Source organism: Erpetoichthys calabaricus, chromosome 8 (assembly GCF_900747795.2).
Source record: "Erpetoichthys calabaricus chromosome 8, fErpCal1.3, whole genome shotgun sequence".
NCBI classification, from domain to species: Eukaryota; Metazoa; Chordata; class Cladistia; order Polypteriformes; family Polypteridae; genus Erpetoichthys; species Erpetoichthys calabaricus.
The window spans coordinates 197,511,282-197,526,834 of NC_041401.2; the positions used below are offsets into that span (position 1 = coordinate 197,511,282).

At 38.3% G+C, this 15,553-nt stretch overlaps 1 protein-coding gene across 1 annotated transcript in view; it reads left to right on the plus strand.

Moving 5' to 3' along the window:
- The window catches only part of neb (nebulin), a 164,031-nt gene that overhangs the window by 38,488 nt on the left and 109,990 nt on the right, over nt 1–15,553 (plus strand). The window contains 11 exon segments of the mRNA XM_051930946.1: nt 171–377; nt 1,511–1,615; nt 1,954–2,061; nt 3,729–4,040; nt 6,160–6,366; nt 6,569–6,673; nt 11,130–11,237; nt 11,494–11,805; nt 13,844–14,050; nt 14,169–14,273; nt 15,261–15,368. Of these exon segments, the coding sequence (XP_051786906.1) occupies nt 171–377; nt 1,511–1,615; nt 1,954–2,061; nt 3,729–4,040; nt 6,160–6,366; nt 6,569–6,673; nt 11,130–11,237; nt 11,494–11,805; nt 13,844–14,050; nt 14,169–14,273; nt 15,261–15,368 (1,884 nt within the window).

The following is a 15,553-nucleotide window of genomic DNA, read 5'->3' on the forward strand; positions in this document are numbered from 1 at the left end:
ATGTTCATGTTAAATATTTGGTGGTATCACTAACAGACAAATTAATAGAGGGGTAAAAGGCTTCTTCTTTGATTTTAAAAGTAATTCATAGGAGAAGTTAACAGATTAGTAAGAATACTGCTTTTGACTTTTTATCAGTAAACACTGAATCAATAATATCTCTTCAACAGAATGCCTACAAATCCGACTATGACGGATGGATGAAAGGTACAGGCTGGATTCCAATTGGCTCTCTAGATGTGGAGAAGGCAAAGAAGGCCGGAGAAGCCTTGAGTGAGAAAAAGTACCGACAGCACCCTGACACCATCAAGTTCACCAGCGTGACAGACAACCCTGTGATGGTCCAGGCTAAGCTGAATGCCAAGCAGCTGAGCGACGTAAGTCAAGAGACTTAATGGCCAAAAATCATAAAATCTGGCTTGAGGAATTCAGGGCCTTTCAGCCTCTGAGTGTTGGAGTTTGGTGACAGAAAGTGCTCAGAAGCTTTTTGAGTAAAGTTACAACATGTTCTCCAATGTACTATATGCTGCACGTGGTGCTTTATTGTTCTTATTTTTTAACACTCTGTGTCCATTGAGTTTTAGTCACATTATCCTCTAGATTAGCTCTGTGGCAGCACAATTTTTACAAACAATCTCCTAATCAGCAGCTCTTTCATGATCTCTGGGATCACATTATGGGGTAACATGTACTGGATAAAAACAAGGACCATGTCACCCCCTTGCCTTTCTCAATGACAGCATCTATGATAAATAAAAAAAAGTAAATGTCAAACAATACGTCCTAAAGCCACAATCCATACTGGCTCTAAAAGACTTTGTATTTTGAAATTATCGATGCCTACACTGAAAGATATGCACAGATATCTACTCTATATATATATATATATAAAATCCTAAGCCTAAAAGTGCAACGGTGACGTTTTTATGTCACATTTTTTGTCATGCTTTAAATCAGGCTTATTTTAAAACATACATATATATGTTTGGTATCATTCTTTTCAGAATTTATCAAACTTTAATGTGATGTTGTTAGATTTTCAGATTCTTATTCCATTTTTAAAGTATAAAATAAAAAGTATCAAGAACTCACATCCCACGAGACGAGACTTTGTGCCAAGAGATTTAACCATGCCCGGGGTGGGAAATAAAACACAAAGAGCAGGACAGCTGCTGTACAGGTTTTTAAATGTTTGAAGCGCCGCACAGAATGCAGATCATGGGGCACGGCAGCAGCAACACAGAAGCTGATCGAGCAAAGAGGAGGTAAAAAAAAAATAAAAACAAACTATTTGTTTCCCTTTGTATCACCATTTAAGAGGGGCTTTCGGAGGAGCAACGGTATCTCCTTGGGGTGCATTCAGCCCCCCTCTTCACAACGCGAGCAGCAGAGGCGTGAACCCCCTAGTTCCAATATATCTACCTGATATCTGTTGTGATTTGTACATTTGGTGTATTATTTCACATGCTGTATTTTACCTGCTAGTTACAAGTACAACTTCTTCTTTCAGAGGGAATACCGATCAGGCGCTGAAGAGATCAAACACACCTATCATCTCCCACCAGACGCCCCTACACTGCTGCAAGCCAAATTCAATGCCATCAATATCAGCGAGGTGAGCTCATAAATACGGTGATTCAGTCAGTTATGTGGACTGATGAAACAATAAAGACAAGTAAATTGGATTTAACCCTAACACTGAAGAATTTGGGTGTATTTTTCTACAGTGTCCATTATATTTATACAAAGAGCAGAACAAAGAAATAAAATATGTTACTCCAATGCAGCATTACAGCATAGTATAAGTGTAAATTATTAAGTGTGTGTTTGGAAATGGAGTCTGTTCTACTCTTAATAATCTGGCATGTCATTATGTTGCAGACAGTCAGACAGTGACATGGAGAAAGTGCAGTTCTGCGTGATTAACTCAAATGTCCTCTTTTCTTTTTTTAGAATTATTACAAATACAACTGGAAAAAGACACTTCTCAAAGGTCACAATCTGAAGGAAGATGCCATTCCTATAATTGCAGCCAAAGCCTCCAGAAACATTGCCAGTGATGTAAGTTTACCCATCAGTGACCAATGCCATAAACAACCAAGTGAACTTATTCAGGCATTTTGAATTAAACAGTCAGACTTCAGAATGTTCAAATTATTATTTAGGTATTCCTACATATTTTTTCTATTTATATTATTCTGTACTAAAAATCAATAAATACAATATGTCTCGATATGTAATTAATGCTTTATCTCTGAGCCTGACGTTATCCACTGGTTGAATATTAACCGTTGTGTAATAATATTACAATACCTATGATTAGCGCCTGATGTTTGCATGTCTGGATTGCATTTCAATTTTCCACCCCCTGCTGGTGGAAAACTGAAATCTGAAAAGTCTATGGCCACATTGGCCTAGTGTTAAACTTGTGGTTCACAATTGAGACCCCCTGCTGGTAAATGTAGTCTCGATTGTGAAGCACAAGTTTAACACAATGTGACCATTGACATTTCAGACTGCACCATTACTCTATCAAGTGCATACAAGAGAGCCCTTCAGTGATATTTCTTGTGACACTTGTCACGCGTTTTAGCCAAATGTGATGGAAAATGTGAACGTGAGTGAAGTGCAGTATGTACAGAAACACCAAAGGCACACGACCTCTAGCAGGCATAGATCTAAAGCACTCTCTGATATGCTTCCTTCCTGCGTTGTTCAGTTTCATTAATTTTCTACACGATTATGTAGAGTGTGCAGCAGTCAGCTCAGGTGACTCTGGTCTCAAGTGAGATGAATCACAGTGTGATAAATGTGAACATTCTCCGCTTATCCATGTGGGTTTTCTCTGGTTACTCTTGTCTTCTTCCAAGTCCCCAACACTTGCATGCTAAGCTAATTGAGGACTCTAAATCTGTCCAGTATGAGTGAGTGTGGACGTGTGAATGCATGACTCAGCTGTGTGTCACACTGGCATCCCACCCACAGTTAATTCCTAATTTGCACCTGATGTCACTATTTTAGGCACTGACTTCATGAAGCCTTTGCATGGAAGAAGCAGGCTCAGAAAACAAATGGATTATTATACAGCAGTTTAGGCCTAAAGAATCATTGGGAGATTTACATGACAGCTTGTGCTCTCTTGGAATAATCGTCAGACTTTTATCATTAGGAAATTTTAAGTGAAGCTTTAATGGAGATGACACTGTGTTGTGTTTCTTCTGAGATATTAGGATTAACTCTGTTTTTGTTGCATTTACGGTCGATTATGTTTCTGAAAGTACTTTTTCCCTGACCTGAGGTCCAAGTTCCCTATTAGGTATTGAGGCTCCAGTGGCCTACTTACTACCTGAAGGATGGCCTCCCTAAAGTCAAGTTGCAATTACCTGTTTTTATGTCTTACCTTTGTACTGAGACAATGTTGTGGTGTGAACAAAGTCGTCTCTTGTACCTCGTCATTCCTCCTTAAATGTGTAAATGGTCACGTTGTAGTCCTGCTTACCCACACAATGGACCTACACAGACACTTAGAGGGGAAAAAGATTTCATATGCAGCTTAATTGCTTTACAAACTTCAAAGCAAAACACAAATCTAGGATTTAATAATCTAGGATATTCTAAATATGATGTCTGGCTAGCTCTAGAAAGTACATAGCAATTCTGATATGTTCTGTGCTTATTAACATGCAATTAAACAAAGAGGTCTTAATGAAGTTCTCCTGTCTTTACAGTACAAGTACAAACTGGCCTATGAGAAGGCAAAAGGTAAGCAAGTTGGCTTCCGCAGCTTGCAGGACGACCCCAAGCTGGTGCATTACATGCAGGTTGCAAAGATGCAGTCGGAACGCGAGTATAAGAAGGAATATGAAAAGTCCAAGACAAAGTATCACACTCCTCTGGACATGTTCAGCATCACAGCCGCCAAAAAAGCCCAAGAGGTGGCCACCAATACCGGCTACAAGCAGCTGATCCACCACTACTCTCTCCTTCCAGACGCCATGAATATCGAGCTGAACAGAAACATGATGCACATTCAGAGTGATGTAAGTTCTCAGCAGTCATACCCCTCTCGCTGCTAAATGAGCTCTGTTCAGTTGTGCCTATTTAAATAATGAAATGTAGTGGAGTTTGTCTATCATTCAAGGAGAGGATTGTATATAGTAATCTTTATAAAGTAATCACAAGGAATGACAATAAGAAGGTTAAACAAAGACTGAATGGACAGTCTCGTTTCACTTACAGTTTAGCAAAAATGCACCTAACATTAGTTTTGCATGTGACATCACAATTGCAAAATGCAAAACTCACTAAAATTAGGTTTTGGCTTTTTAAGGTTTTTGGAGTGGAAAGCAAAGGTTATTGCAGTCTACTTCCTCCCTGGCTCCTTCCATGAGGCTCTGTGGACTTTCACACTGCCAGCTCTGCCGTGTACCTCTCATTTAGGGACAGGCCTAGCAGCAGCGATCACTTTCATTCCAGGCCAGGATCCTTAATCTGGTGTCTCACTGGTGGCCATGTACCCGGGGCAGAGGATTTTTGCAGTGCATGTAAACGCTTTCCACATTTTGTAACAGAAGAAATTCTGTCATGCTTTTGGATATCGAGAAAACGTTTGCAGATGACGTGAAAATGTATCTGCTAATGGTGTAAATTTAACATGTGGTGAAACTCAGGTTGTTTCACAAATTTATGGTACTCGAGTAGTACTGGCGACAGAGCCAAGAACTTAAGGCACAATATCTTATGTCATGTCATTTTCTAAACCGCTTAATCCAGACCAGGGTCAGGGATAGGATCTAGTCTCCCACATGACCCTGGTCTTTATTAAGCAAATTAGACCATGACATGACAGGACCTTATGACAGCACAGTGGACCGACAATCAAGTTAATGGCTTGTTGTTTGTATTTTTATGTACATTACACATTTAAAAGTATATTTTAGGAATTCTACAGTGGATTGAGCACCAAATATAACCCAAAGACAAGCTCATGCACAACTACAAAACAGTTCCAATGCATTAAATACAATATCCAGCATACCCACAAACACACTCACACACATAAACTGTATGATGTACATAGAGATCTTAGGGAATTTAAGAAAAAATACACGAAAATAATGGCAGCTCTTCATCATTTGGACGGTCCAAGATAACAATGGCACATTTGGCTAGCACACTACAGGACGGGGAGCACTTTGGATCAGTCACTCTCCCATTCTCCACACCCATTAGCACCTTGTGGGACCCTCTGTCTCATTTTCAAGCACCACTCCCAGAAGGCCTCATTTCTCAAGGGCTTTCCTGAACAACTGCAAGGCACGGACAATGTTAGGCTCATCACCCAATTCATTACGCTTCTCTGAGTTTGGCTTGTTAGCAACAACTGTCAAGAGCAAAGAAAGTGTACTAATATTATAATGTAAGGGAAAAAATATATCGGGGGGGGGTTTTAATGCTCTATTTTACATACTTTTCAAAAGTCACAATAATATTTAGACGAGGACAAAGAGAATCACCTCAGGATTAGAAATGCGAGGTCCTATAAGTGGGTGCCCATTTTTAGGAGAGTCCAGGAATGATCTGGTGGCATACTATATTTTACATATGGTCTTTATTTTATGTTAGAAGTACAAGAGAATTTTAAATGTCCTCTAAAAGGTTGAGAAGCAGCAGTCTCAAGTTAGGGCTCACCCCTTGTGTAGTAACACTGGGGAAAGAGGAACCCTGAAAAGTATTATCTAGCACTGGTCCGAGAAGGGCACCAGTGATGTAGAGAAGAAACTAGCCATACTTGTGCCTGGGTGGTTTTTATGATAATATTTTACTATTTGATTAAGAATGTGCACATTAGACCTTCTTAATAAAGCAATGGCTCTTAATATGAGTTTCAATCAATTTATATGTTGTTTTGGTATATAGCAACTTTCACAACATGCACCACCCCAGAGCAATTTAAAAATCCAACAAAAATGCATGAGAGGCCAGGTGTAAACTGGTAGGATTTATGGTACTGTATATTCTAATTTCTGTTATTATAAATCAGTAATGTATTATAATATGTGGTTTCTCTTTAGTTAATTTTCCTAGCATATTTAATTAATAAATAAAAGTGATTACATTCAAAGAGTATTCTGAAGTGCATTTCTTTTTCTTTTTTAGAATGAATATAAATCGGATTATAACAGCTGGTTCAAAGGTATTGGCTGGATCCCCATTGGTTCATTGGATGTTGAGAAAGCTAAGAAAGCAGGAGAAGCTCTTAATGAAAACAAATACCGGCAGCATCCGGACACAATCAAATTTACAAGTTTGCCAGACTCCATGAATATGGTGCTCGCAAAAACCAACACCAAACAGCTTGATGACGTAAGGCACAAGTCCAAAGTTTTCCCTTCAATGTTTCATTTTGTCTTTCATATTAATCTTCAAATAAAATGTACATTTCCCAGATACTATGTATTATAACTAAATATGGGGTTTTTTAGAAATGCAATGTAATAGAGTGGAGAGATTTATTGCACGTTAAGCACGCACCTGCTTTTCAATGACTTCTCTTTTTGTCCCCCAGATTGCCTACAGAGCATCTGGAGAGAAAGTGAAGCACAAGTACCACCTGCCGGCTGACAGTCCACAGTTCTTACAGGCTAAGATCAACGCTTTAAATATAAGTGAGGTAAATACTATTGAGCTATTGAGAGAGTTTGGATTTTATTTGTTTTGCAATGAATGAAGCAGAGAGAAAAAAAATGAATTCATGTTATGCTACTTTCAATCACAAGGAGCAGTTTAAATTTTTCAAACTCCAATACATGGCCAAGGGAAGAGTGGTTCACCTTTCTTCAGTTCACTGGACAACCAAACCACTTTATTTTTGCTTTCTCCAGCTTTGAACTTCACTCTGGGTAAAGGCATTGCACAATGATATTATAGTAATAATGGAAACCCAAATGAACCCTAAAGATGAAGACTAGTAGAGCATAATATAAATACAATGGATAGCAAACATCGTCAAGCTGGAAAAGTTGGGGCTGGTCCTCTACAAAAGATAAGATGGTGGCCTTATACCATAGAGAACATCTGGATAGAGCCGCGGTTTCCAGACTCCATCCTGGGGACCCCCTGTGGTTGCTGGTTTTTGTTCCAACCAGAATCCCAATCAGTGCTAATAACTGATCTCATTTAATTACCGGTAGTTGGCTTTTCTCTTCTCTTATTCTGCATTCAGAGAGGCACAGCAGTCTGATTTTTACATTTTGAAATATTTATACTTTTACTATAGATTTAAATGCTTAACTCTCTTTTGTTGTCCTCCTGTTATTTTGCTCTTTTTCTATGTAGTTTGCTGCCTTCATTTTATCCAAATAATGACAATTAAAAACAAGAGGAGCAGACACTTGAGCAAATGACACTGAATGATGAAAGGCACCAACTGCTTCAGCATCAGACCCTCTGATTAGTAAATCACGGATTAAATAACCAGAACTCTTGGAAAAACAGAATGAAAACCAACATTAAAATATTGTTAAAAAGTAAAAACAAACAAAAAAAATACATTATCACCATGTAACTGCTTAAAACATTTTAATAAAAAACTTTACTCTGTAATTTCTACATTGACTCCAAAACACAGAAACTAGGAAATAAAAGCTGACTTAATTAGTTTACAAGTCCAATTAAAAAACAGAAGTGGGTTGGAACAAAAACCTGCAGCCACCTGGGGGTTCCCAGGGCTGAGTTTGGGAACCACTGGACTAGACGAATGACAATGACAGCGGGCTACAACCCCACCAATTGTCAGATGACCCGTGTGCAACTTATTTTATCCAAATTCAAACTGGGAAAACACCAATAGTGAAGAGTAAGAGCAGGAATTCATGGATATAATCAAGTGAAGGTTGCCGGTTCGAATCCCCGTCACTGCCAAAAGAGATGCTACTCTGCTGGGTCCTTGAGCAAGGCCCTTAACCTTCAATTGCTCCAGGGGCGCTGTACAATGGCTGACCCTGCGCTCTGACCCCAAGGGGTATGCAAGAAAGATGCATTTCACTGCGTGTTGTCCTGTATAACTATGTATGTGACAAATAAATAAAGAATTAATTATTACAAAGAGAGGAACACTGTGCTGGTCTGAGGTTCTCCAACTATGAAGACTGTCTCTACTGAGGTGTCTCGTCAGAACGTTTGTCACACTTGTGATTCCGCTTGTAATTCCAGCAACTGGAGATCTCAGCCCAGCAGTACTATTTCAGAGAAGATGGCAGTAAATAAATTACCCAGCAGAGAGAATGACAGAAATCCAAATACAGACATTATGGAACTAGAAGTATCCAGTAAAAAAAAAAAAAAAGAAAAAGAAAATTCATGTCATATCGGCTCTGTGATGTGAAATGTGTTTTGACAAATTGAATTCCCTAAAACGAAATATTTCAAGAGTGATTCCAGAAAGGCAGACATGAATCTAATGTGAGCAGAATTGTTTTTCATTAGGCTTTTGGCACAGTACCCGGTGGCACACTAGTCGAGGAGTGGCTTACGCACACAAGGCAATGGACTAAGCTGTGGGGAATGACTTCTATGTTAGATGAGTGTAATGGTTATTTCTGGTTTGTTGATGTAAATGAATGAATGGCTCAGTTTACAGCTTACGTATTCTCTTGTGTAGCTACTAATTTTTCTTCAAGTGCTTAATTTAAGGGACATGACTGCTAGGTCAAGCAATGGCGGCGATTTGGCCAGATATGAGTCAGTGTGGGAGTCTGCGTGCATATGCCCTGTGAGGAACTGGAGACCAGTTCTGTACCGGGCCCTGCCTTATCTCGATGTTTCTTGGCTACATGTAACTCTAAAATTGCATTAAGCAGTAGATATCAGCACAAATGGATGGATTAATGATATCATTTACAATGAAACACTAACATTGAGATGACCAATGCTAGAAGGATTACCATATGCCTTAATGTGAACAGAATCATAACAGAAGGATCTACTCACAGTTCAGTTCTGGGCTGATATGTGGCAAATTTAGTTTATTGTAAGTAAGTGTAAAATGATAGGAAGAGTAGGAAGAAAAAAGATTACATATAATTGAAGATGCGAGTTCCAAAATCTGCTAATTACACCTTTTAGTAAAATTTAGTGAACACGTGATTGTGACTTTTCATGCAGTTGGTCATGCGCCGAAAATATGTTTGAGCTTCAAAACCTGCTAATTGCAACAGTGTAGCGCTATAGTTTTATGGATTTAGTTTCAAAATCTGCTTACGGACCCAGATTTTCCTATTTATCTCCAAAATGTATCTGTTGTACTTAGCTGATTTTGGAACTGAGCTTTTCAATTATAAAGTGAGTGTTTGTTTTGTGATGGTAGATTTGAGTGTGACCCTGTTCTCCCTGCGTAGACCTGAACAGAACATCCCAAACCCCATCTAGAGCCCTGGCTACCGTCAGAGCTGACTGCTACTGTATTTCAACATGTCCCCCTTTCTTTAACAGCCATAACCCCAGGTAATTAGACAGACTGGCAGGACAGACACGAGAGAAAGTTATGCGTGATATTCATACACAGATTCACTCCAAAATGTAGGCAAAGCTAAAATGTCAAAATTGTACAACCTGATTAAGAAGCAGTTTATGTTGTGTGCTTAGCTGCCAGGTTAAACATCTTTAAAACTGGATATTGTTAGACATTAATTAAATGAAACACAAAACACAACTCACCTACATGGCAGATATTACTCTCCATTACAGTGGAGGGCGCCATTTATGTGAAGGACGTCTTGTCCTGCTGGCCTCCTCATGACCAAAAACAAAGCAGAATTTACAAATGGTTAAAAAGACAAAACCAATGTTGAGTTACAGTAAATCACACTTAGGTTAAGAGAGGTTCTGCTTTATAATTCATTTGTGAGATAAAACCTGGAATATCAAATGCAACTGTGCTCCACATACTGCCCGAGAAAAGCTACCTGGATTGCAGGGAATGTGTGATGAGGAAGGACTGAGGGGGTCAAGTCTTCATCTTAAGCCAACTGGAATAAAGAGGAAGAAGGAAGGACAAAAGCATTTAAAAAGTATGAGGGCAGAAAGTACGGTGGAAGTCAGCTTATGCTCTTCGATCACACTTTCTAAAGAACACAGCAAACGGCCCACCACACAAATGTCACAAAGTATTTCTTCACCACAAGCACTGCTGATGTGTGACCGAGTTGTCTTGTGGTACAGCAGTGAGCAGCACTGTCAGAATGTTCACATTTCAACTTGATGATATATTGGAAATGTAAGATCAGCAGAATAATGGCCTCTTCTCATCCAAATATTTCTAATGCATCTGCACAAAGAAAGCTGTAAATTGTAAAAGGCAGCCTTTTAGCTCTGTTAACTCTTTAATTTGAGTTCACTGCTATGAGCAAATTGGCTAAAATGACTAATCTGTTTACCTAAAAAGCAGATTTACATTAGAACATAATAATCATGTTAAGTAACAGCACAGTAATGGCTGCTAAAAGGCCACTAATAGATGTTTAATGAAATTTAATAGACTGTTTGCCCTCAGTTGATAGCATACACTACATGCACCATCTGCTCTACACATTCATGCCGAGGTATCACAGTGGCACCAAGGCTAAAGCTGTCCACTTTCCGCTCAGAGTCTGGGGTTCAAACCACAGTTGGTCTCCGTTTCCATGATGTCTGTCTATTGTCCAAACATTCATATACAGATCTTCAGTTTCTTATTACAATCAAAAGAAATCAGTTACTCTAAACCAGCCTGGTGGCAATCCGGTATCAGTGCATGTGGTGGACTGGCACACCATCCAGTATTAATGTCTGCTTTAAATACTTGAACTGGACCGTTGAGGTTTAGACAACGAAAATTACTGAACATCGTTTTATTACTATAAACTGACCTTTATCAATACTTTCTTTAATTTATAATTGTTCCTTAATGCATATTTCTTACTCGATATGTTATGCTTACTGTCTGAGAAAGCACATAAATAAGGTAATAAAGTAATAACACTGAGCAGTAGAGCCTCTTCTAGAATGGCTAACGGAATAATCCCGTATTAGACTTGTTTGACGTGAGTGGCGACATTGTTACATTTGAACCCGTCTTTTGTTTTACGCAGGCTCACTACAAAGATAGCTGGATCAAGCATCTTGCAAAGGGGTACGACTTGAGACCAGATGCCATTCCTGTAGTTGCAGCTAAAGCTTCCAGGAACATAGCCAGTGATGTAAGTGTGAAAGACGCTTTGAGGATTTTCATCTGTGTTTATATTGTCTAGTTTAACTGGAATTAAAAAGTCACCTTAAACGCATCATCACTTGTGAACTGAAGCATACAGTAAGTCCAGCAAATCCTTAATAGTTTTATATCATTTTAGCAATGCTTTGTTTTATTATAATGCTTCATAGTTATAATGTAAGTGCTGCTTTATTTTCAGTATTTATTGTTTGAATGTAATTATGACCAGCATTTTCTTTCCACAGTACAAGTATAAGTTGGCCTATGAAAAAGCACGAGGCAAACACGTTGGCTTCCGAAGTCTGCAGGATGATCCCAAGCTGGTGCACTACATGCGTGTAGCGAAGATGCAGAGTGACAGAGAATACAAGAAGGACTACGAGAAGTCCAAGACCAAGTACCACACACCAGCAGACATGTTCAGCGTGAATGCCGCCAAGCAAGCCATGTCTGTCATAAGCAACACCAACTACAAGCACCTGATTCACCACTACTCCCTTCTTCCTGATGCCATGAATGTTGAGCAGGCTCGGAAAATGATGCACATTCAGAGTGATGTAAGCATTTTGGTCTACTGCACAAAACACAGCGGAAAATCAGGCAAACATTTAGAACTGCTTCTACATGTCCAGGAGTTGGTTATGTCCTAATGGCTAACGCTAAAGACATCCCATTTTATCATGTATTTACATGGTTGGGTCCTAGGGTGACCCCATTCACATAGACTTTTAACAGAATGCCCCAAATCCTATACACGTACCAGACTGTCGGGATTGAGCTCTGTTGTAGTTCAGCACTCCCCCAATTCTTTCACATCTGTAAGCCAGGTAGTTATATAGAGAACCAGGAGAGAAAGTTACACATTTATTCATAAATTATAGATAATATGCAAAAATATAAGCAGAGTATAGATGAGTGTTGATAAAATAATACAACCTGATAAAAGGTGGCTCTCTGTCTTAGTATGTTATATTAGTTTCCAGTCCAGCCTAGTCTGGCATGGCCCTTGATGGCATCTCTCCAGGATGGGAAATGACAGAAACCGGCAGAATGGTCTGTTTTCACAGGACAGCTGAGAGGGGGACAGAGACCACATGGCCAGTTTGCAGGCCTCATTTATCCAATGTTCTTTGACACACTTCTTGCAGAGTGGAGGTGTCAGTGATTCACCTCAGGCAGGCAGACTCATCTCCATTCCAGACTGTGCTTTTCTCCTGGAGGTGCTGCACATTCCAGCTATCCCTTCCATGACGTCCTTTCTTCCTGGGGGGTTAATGGCTCATAGAATTTAAAATGTGTCCCTGCACACCTAGCCCACTCTAGTCAACTCTCCTCAAACTCCTCCAAGCCAGAGCACTCAATAAAAGTTCTTATCTGAGCTAGTAGGGTCATAAATATGCCAGAGCCACAACTGGTTATACAACTTCCTTAATATTTAAAATGAAATATTATTAAACAATAACTTACCTATCTGTTTGAAGCATTTCAAATATAGTTATTAATTAATAAAAAAATATTAGCCTGTGCGCTAAATATTATTCTCCATTTACACATTGTAATGTGAACCACTGTGTACAAAATATAATACGAGTATTGATTATAGTATTAACTTATAGCATTTCCATTATATTTTTAACATATTAAAGATTAAATAATATGTAAGAGTAAACAAAATGACATTTTCTTTGCAAAGCCCTTTTTGCACTAGTGCAGCGGTTCTCAAACTGTGGGGCGCGCCCCCTGACAAAAAAAGGGGCGCAAATGTTTCCATATGTGGCGTAATTTCGCTATTCGTAGGAACATTTTAAACTTGTAGCGGTGTATTAGAAGCAAAAAATATAGGAATAAATTTTATTAAGGTTTCAAAAAAACGTTAGGGGGGTGCAATTAAAACTTATAAAAACTCAGGTCGCAAATACTTAAAGGTTGAGAAACGCTGGTCTAGTGTGTGAAATTGAATGTTTCCTTCATCAAAAAATGTATATGATGAAGACGTAGTAGACGTAACAGTCTGAGCTCAATCATTTGTATGAAAACGTCCTCTAGAAATGAATGTTGTTATCGTAGTTAAGCTCTCGCTGTTCCAAAGTGTGACCAAACGTCTAGACTTAACGCTACCAACACACAGAAATTAGATTTCTTGTTTATTTTCAAATGGTTATCTTCAGACTGAAGAAGATATACAAGTATATTTTCCATTAATTAACTATACTAGACACTTCATATTTTAGTTCTTCATGTGTTCCAATTTTATTTAATAATTGATTCAAACTGATAAATAAATGAATTGCCTTTTCTGTTAATTCTATCGTGTACGTTTACTTTATATTAAATAAAGACAAGTTTGTGATATGGACAGGGACTGATATTAACAAAGGACATCCCTTCGACTCATAAGCATGCAAGTCTTCTTCCTAATAGTTCTGACATGTCCTACGACTCCTGTGTTATTATCTAATCGCTATCAAACAATTACTACACATATAGTAAGACACTACACTCCATATCTTTTACTGAGGACTGTCTCATACCCTCGTAAACAGTAATTTGTCTTTCCTTGTCAAAGTGTATGTTTGTCCTTTTTGTTTCCACCAGAATGAATACAAGAGTGATTATAATAGCTGGTTCAGAGGAATTGGATGGGTACCCATTGGTTCCCTGGAAGTTGAAACTGCCAAAAAGGGCTCAGAGATCAAGAGTGAGAAGAAGTACCGCCAGCCCCCAGATACCTTCCAGTTTAAAAAACTAATGGACTCCATGGATATGGTTTTAGCTAAATCCAATGCTCAGACCATGAATCAGGTTAGTGAGTAAAAATCTGTACATTAACTTCAAGTGACTTGCACTTTTACTGCCTAAAATAAAAGATGGCATTGTTCCTTGTTAAAACCACACGTAACTGTTTTTTATTTCATAACAGAAAGCTTACAAAGCTGCCTGGGATGTTCAGAAGACCAAAATCCATTTAATGCCTGATATTCCTGAAATTGTTCTTTCCAAAGCCAACCAGATTAACATGAGTGAGGTAATGCCGACTGATTTCTTTATGTTTTAGTACGAGTTTAATTCTAAAGGGATTAACAGTCTTGTAATATTATTTAACACAGTTTGATTTGAATCCCTTTTTATTCCTTTATCTGTGTAATGTTATTACTGATTGACGGTGGTGGAGCCATTTTGTGGTTCAAATCCTTTCTAGAATCCTTTCTAGAGTGGTGTGTCTGGATTTTAATAATTGGCCATAATATCTGCTCTTTTTATGTACTGTATGTTTGATTGTATTCACTTACTACAAATACATTTTGTTTCTGCCGTGACCTTGCTATTCGTTTTGGAGTCCCAGTGGAGTTGTGTAGTTGTGCTGATGCGCTGCAGCTGACTTACCTTGGTGGCTCTAACATTTGTCACAATTCTTCCAAGAAGCCCTGCACGGAAGACAAATGACATCATTATTACAATTTATTACCTTTTACAAATAATTTCAAACGGTTCTTAAATGAGACAACACATTAGTTGCACAAGATAATATTGTGAGGCTCCTGTTCATTTTTGTAACATGTTTTGAATATTTGCTTATGAATTTGTTTTAAGAAACACATCATTTTCAAAATGTTACATACATATATTTTTGCATATCTTTTTTTTTAAATTGTCACATAAACCCATTCTTTTTGAGCATTGATGTGATGACAAATTGTCATCGGGCATCTTGGGCACTATTATAAAACTAAACCCTCGTATTCAGAACGTATTCCGGCCTCTTCATTTTTTCACATTTTGTTATGTTGCAGCCTTTTGCTAAATTCATTTAAATTCATTTTTCCCTCTTCAGGTAACACTCAATGCCCCAAAGTGGCTAAGCGAAAACAGGATTTTAGAAATGTTTGCAAGCAGACAGACTCTTGTCTCGATATGTTCTTACTTATCCACTATAATAATCGGAAGCTTACATTTGCTGAATTCAGACAGTTGCATTTGACGACGGCACATAATGTTCTTATTCTTTCTACAGAAAGCTTACAAGTTAGGTTGGGAAAACCTGAAAAAGAAAGGATACGACCTGAAACCTGACGCCATTTCGATTAAGGCAGCAAAGGCTTCCAGAGATATTGCCAGCGATGTAAGTTTTTTGTGTTTGCATTTCTGTATTTTTTCCTTTAAATTTGTGAAAGTAAATTTGCTAACATTCATGACGTATAGTATGTTGAGTCAATTATAAAGATTGAATTATGCAGCTAGTTATTAATATTATATAGGTAATTTAAAATGCTAGAATTAATAAGGAGAGAGGCAGAATTTGAAAAG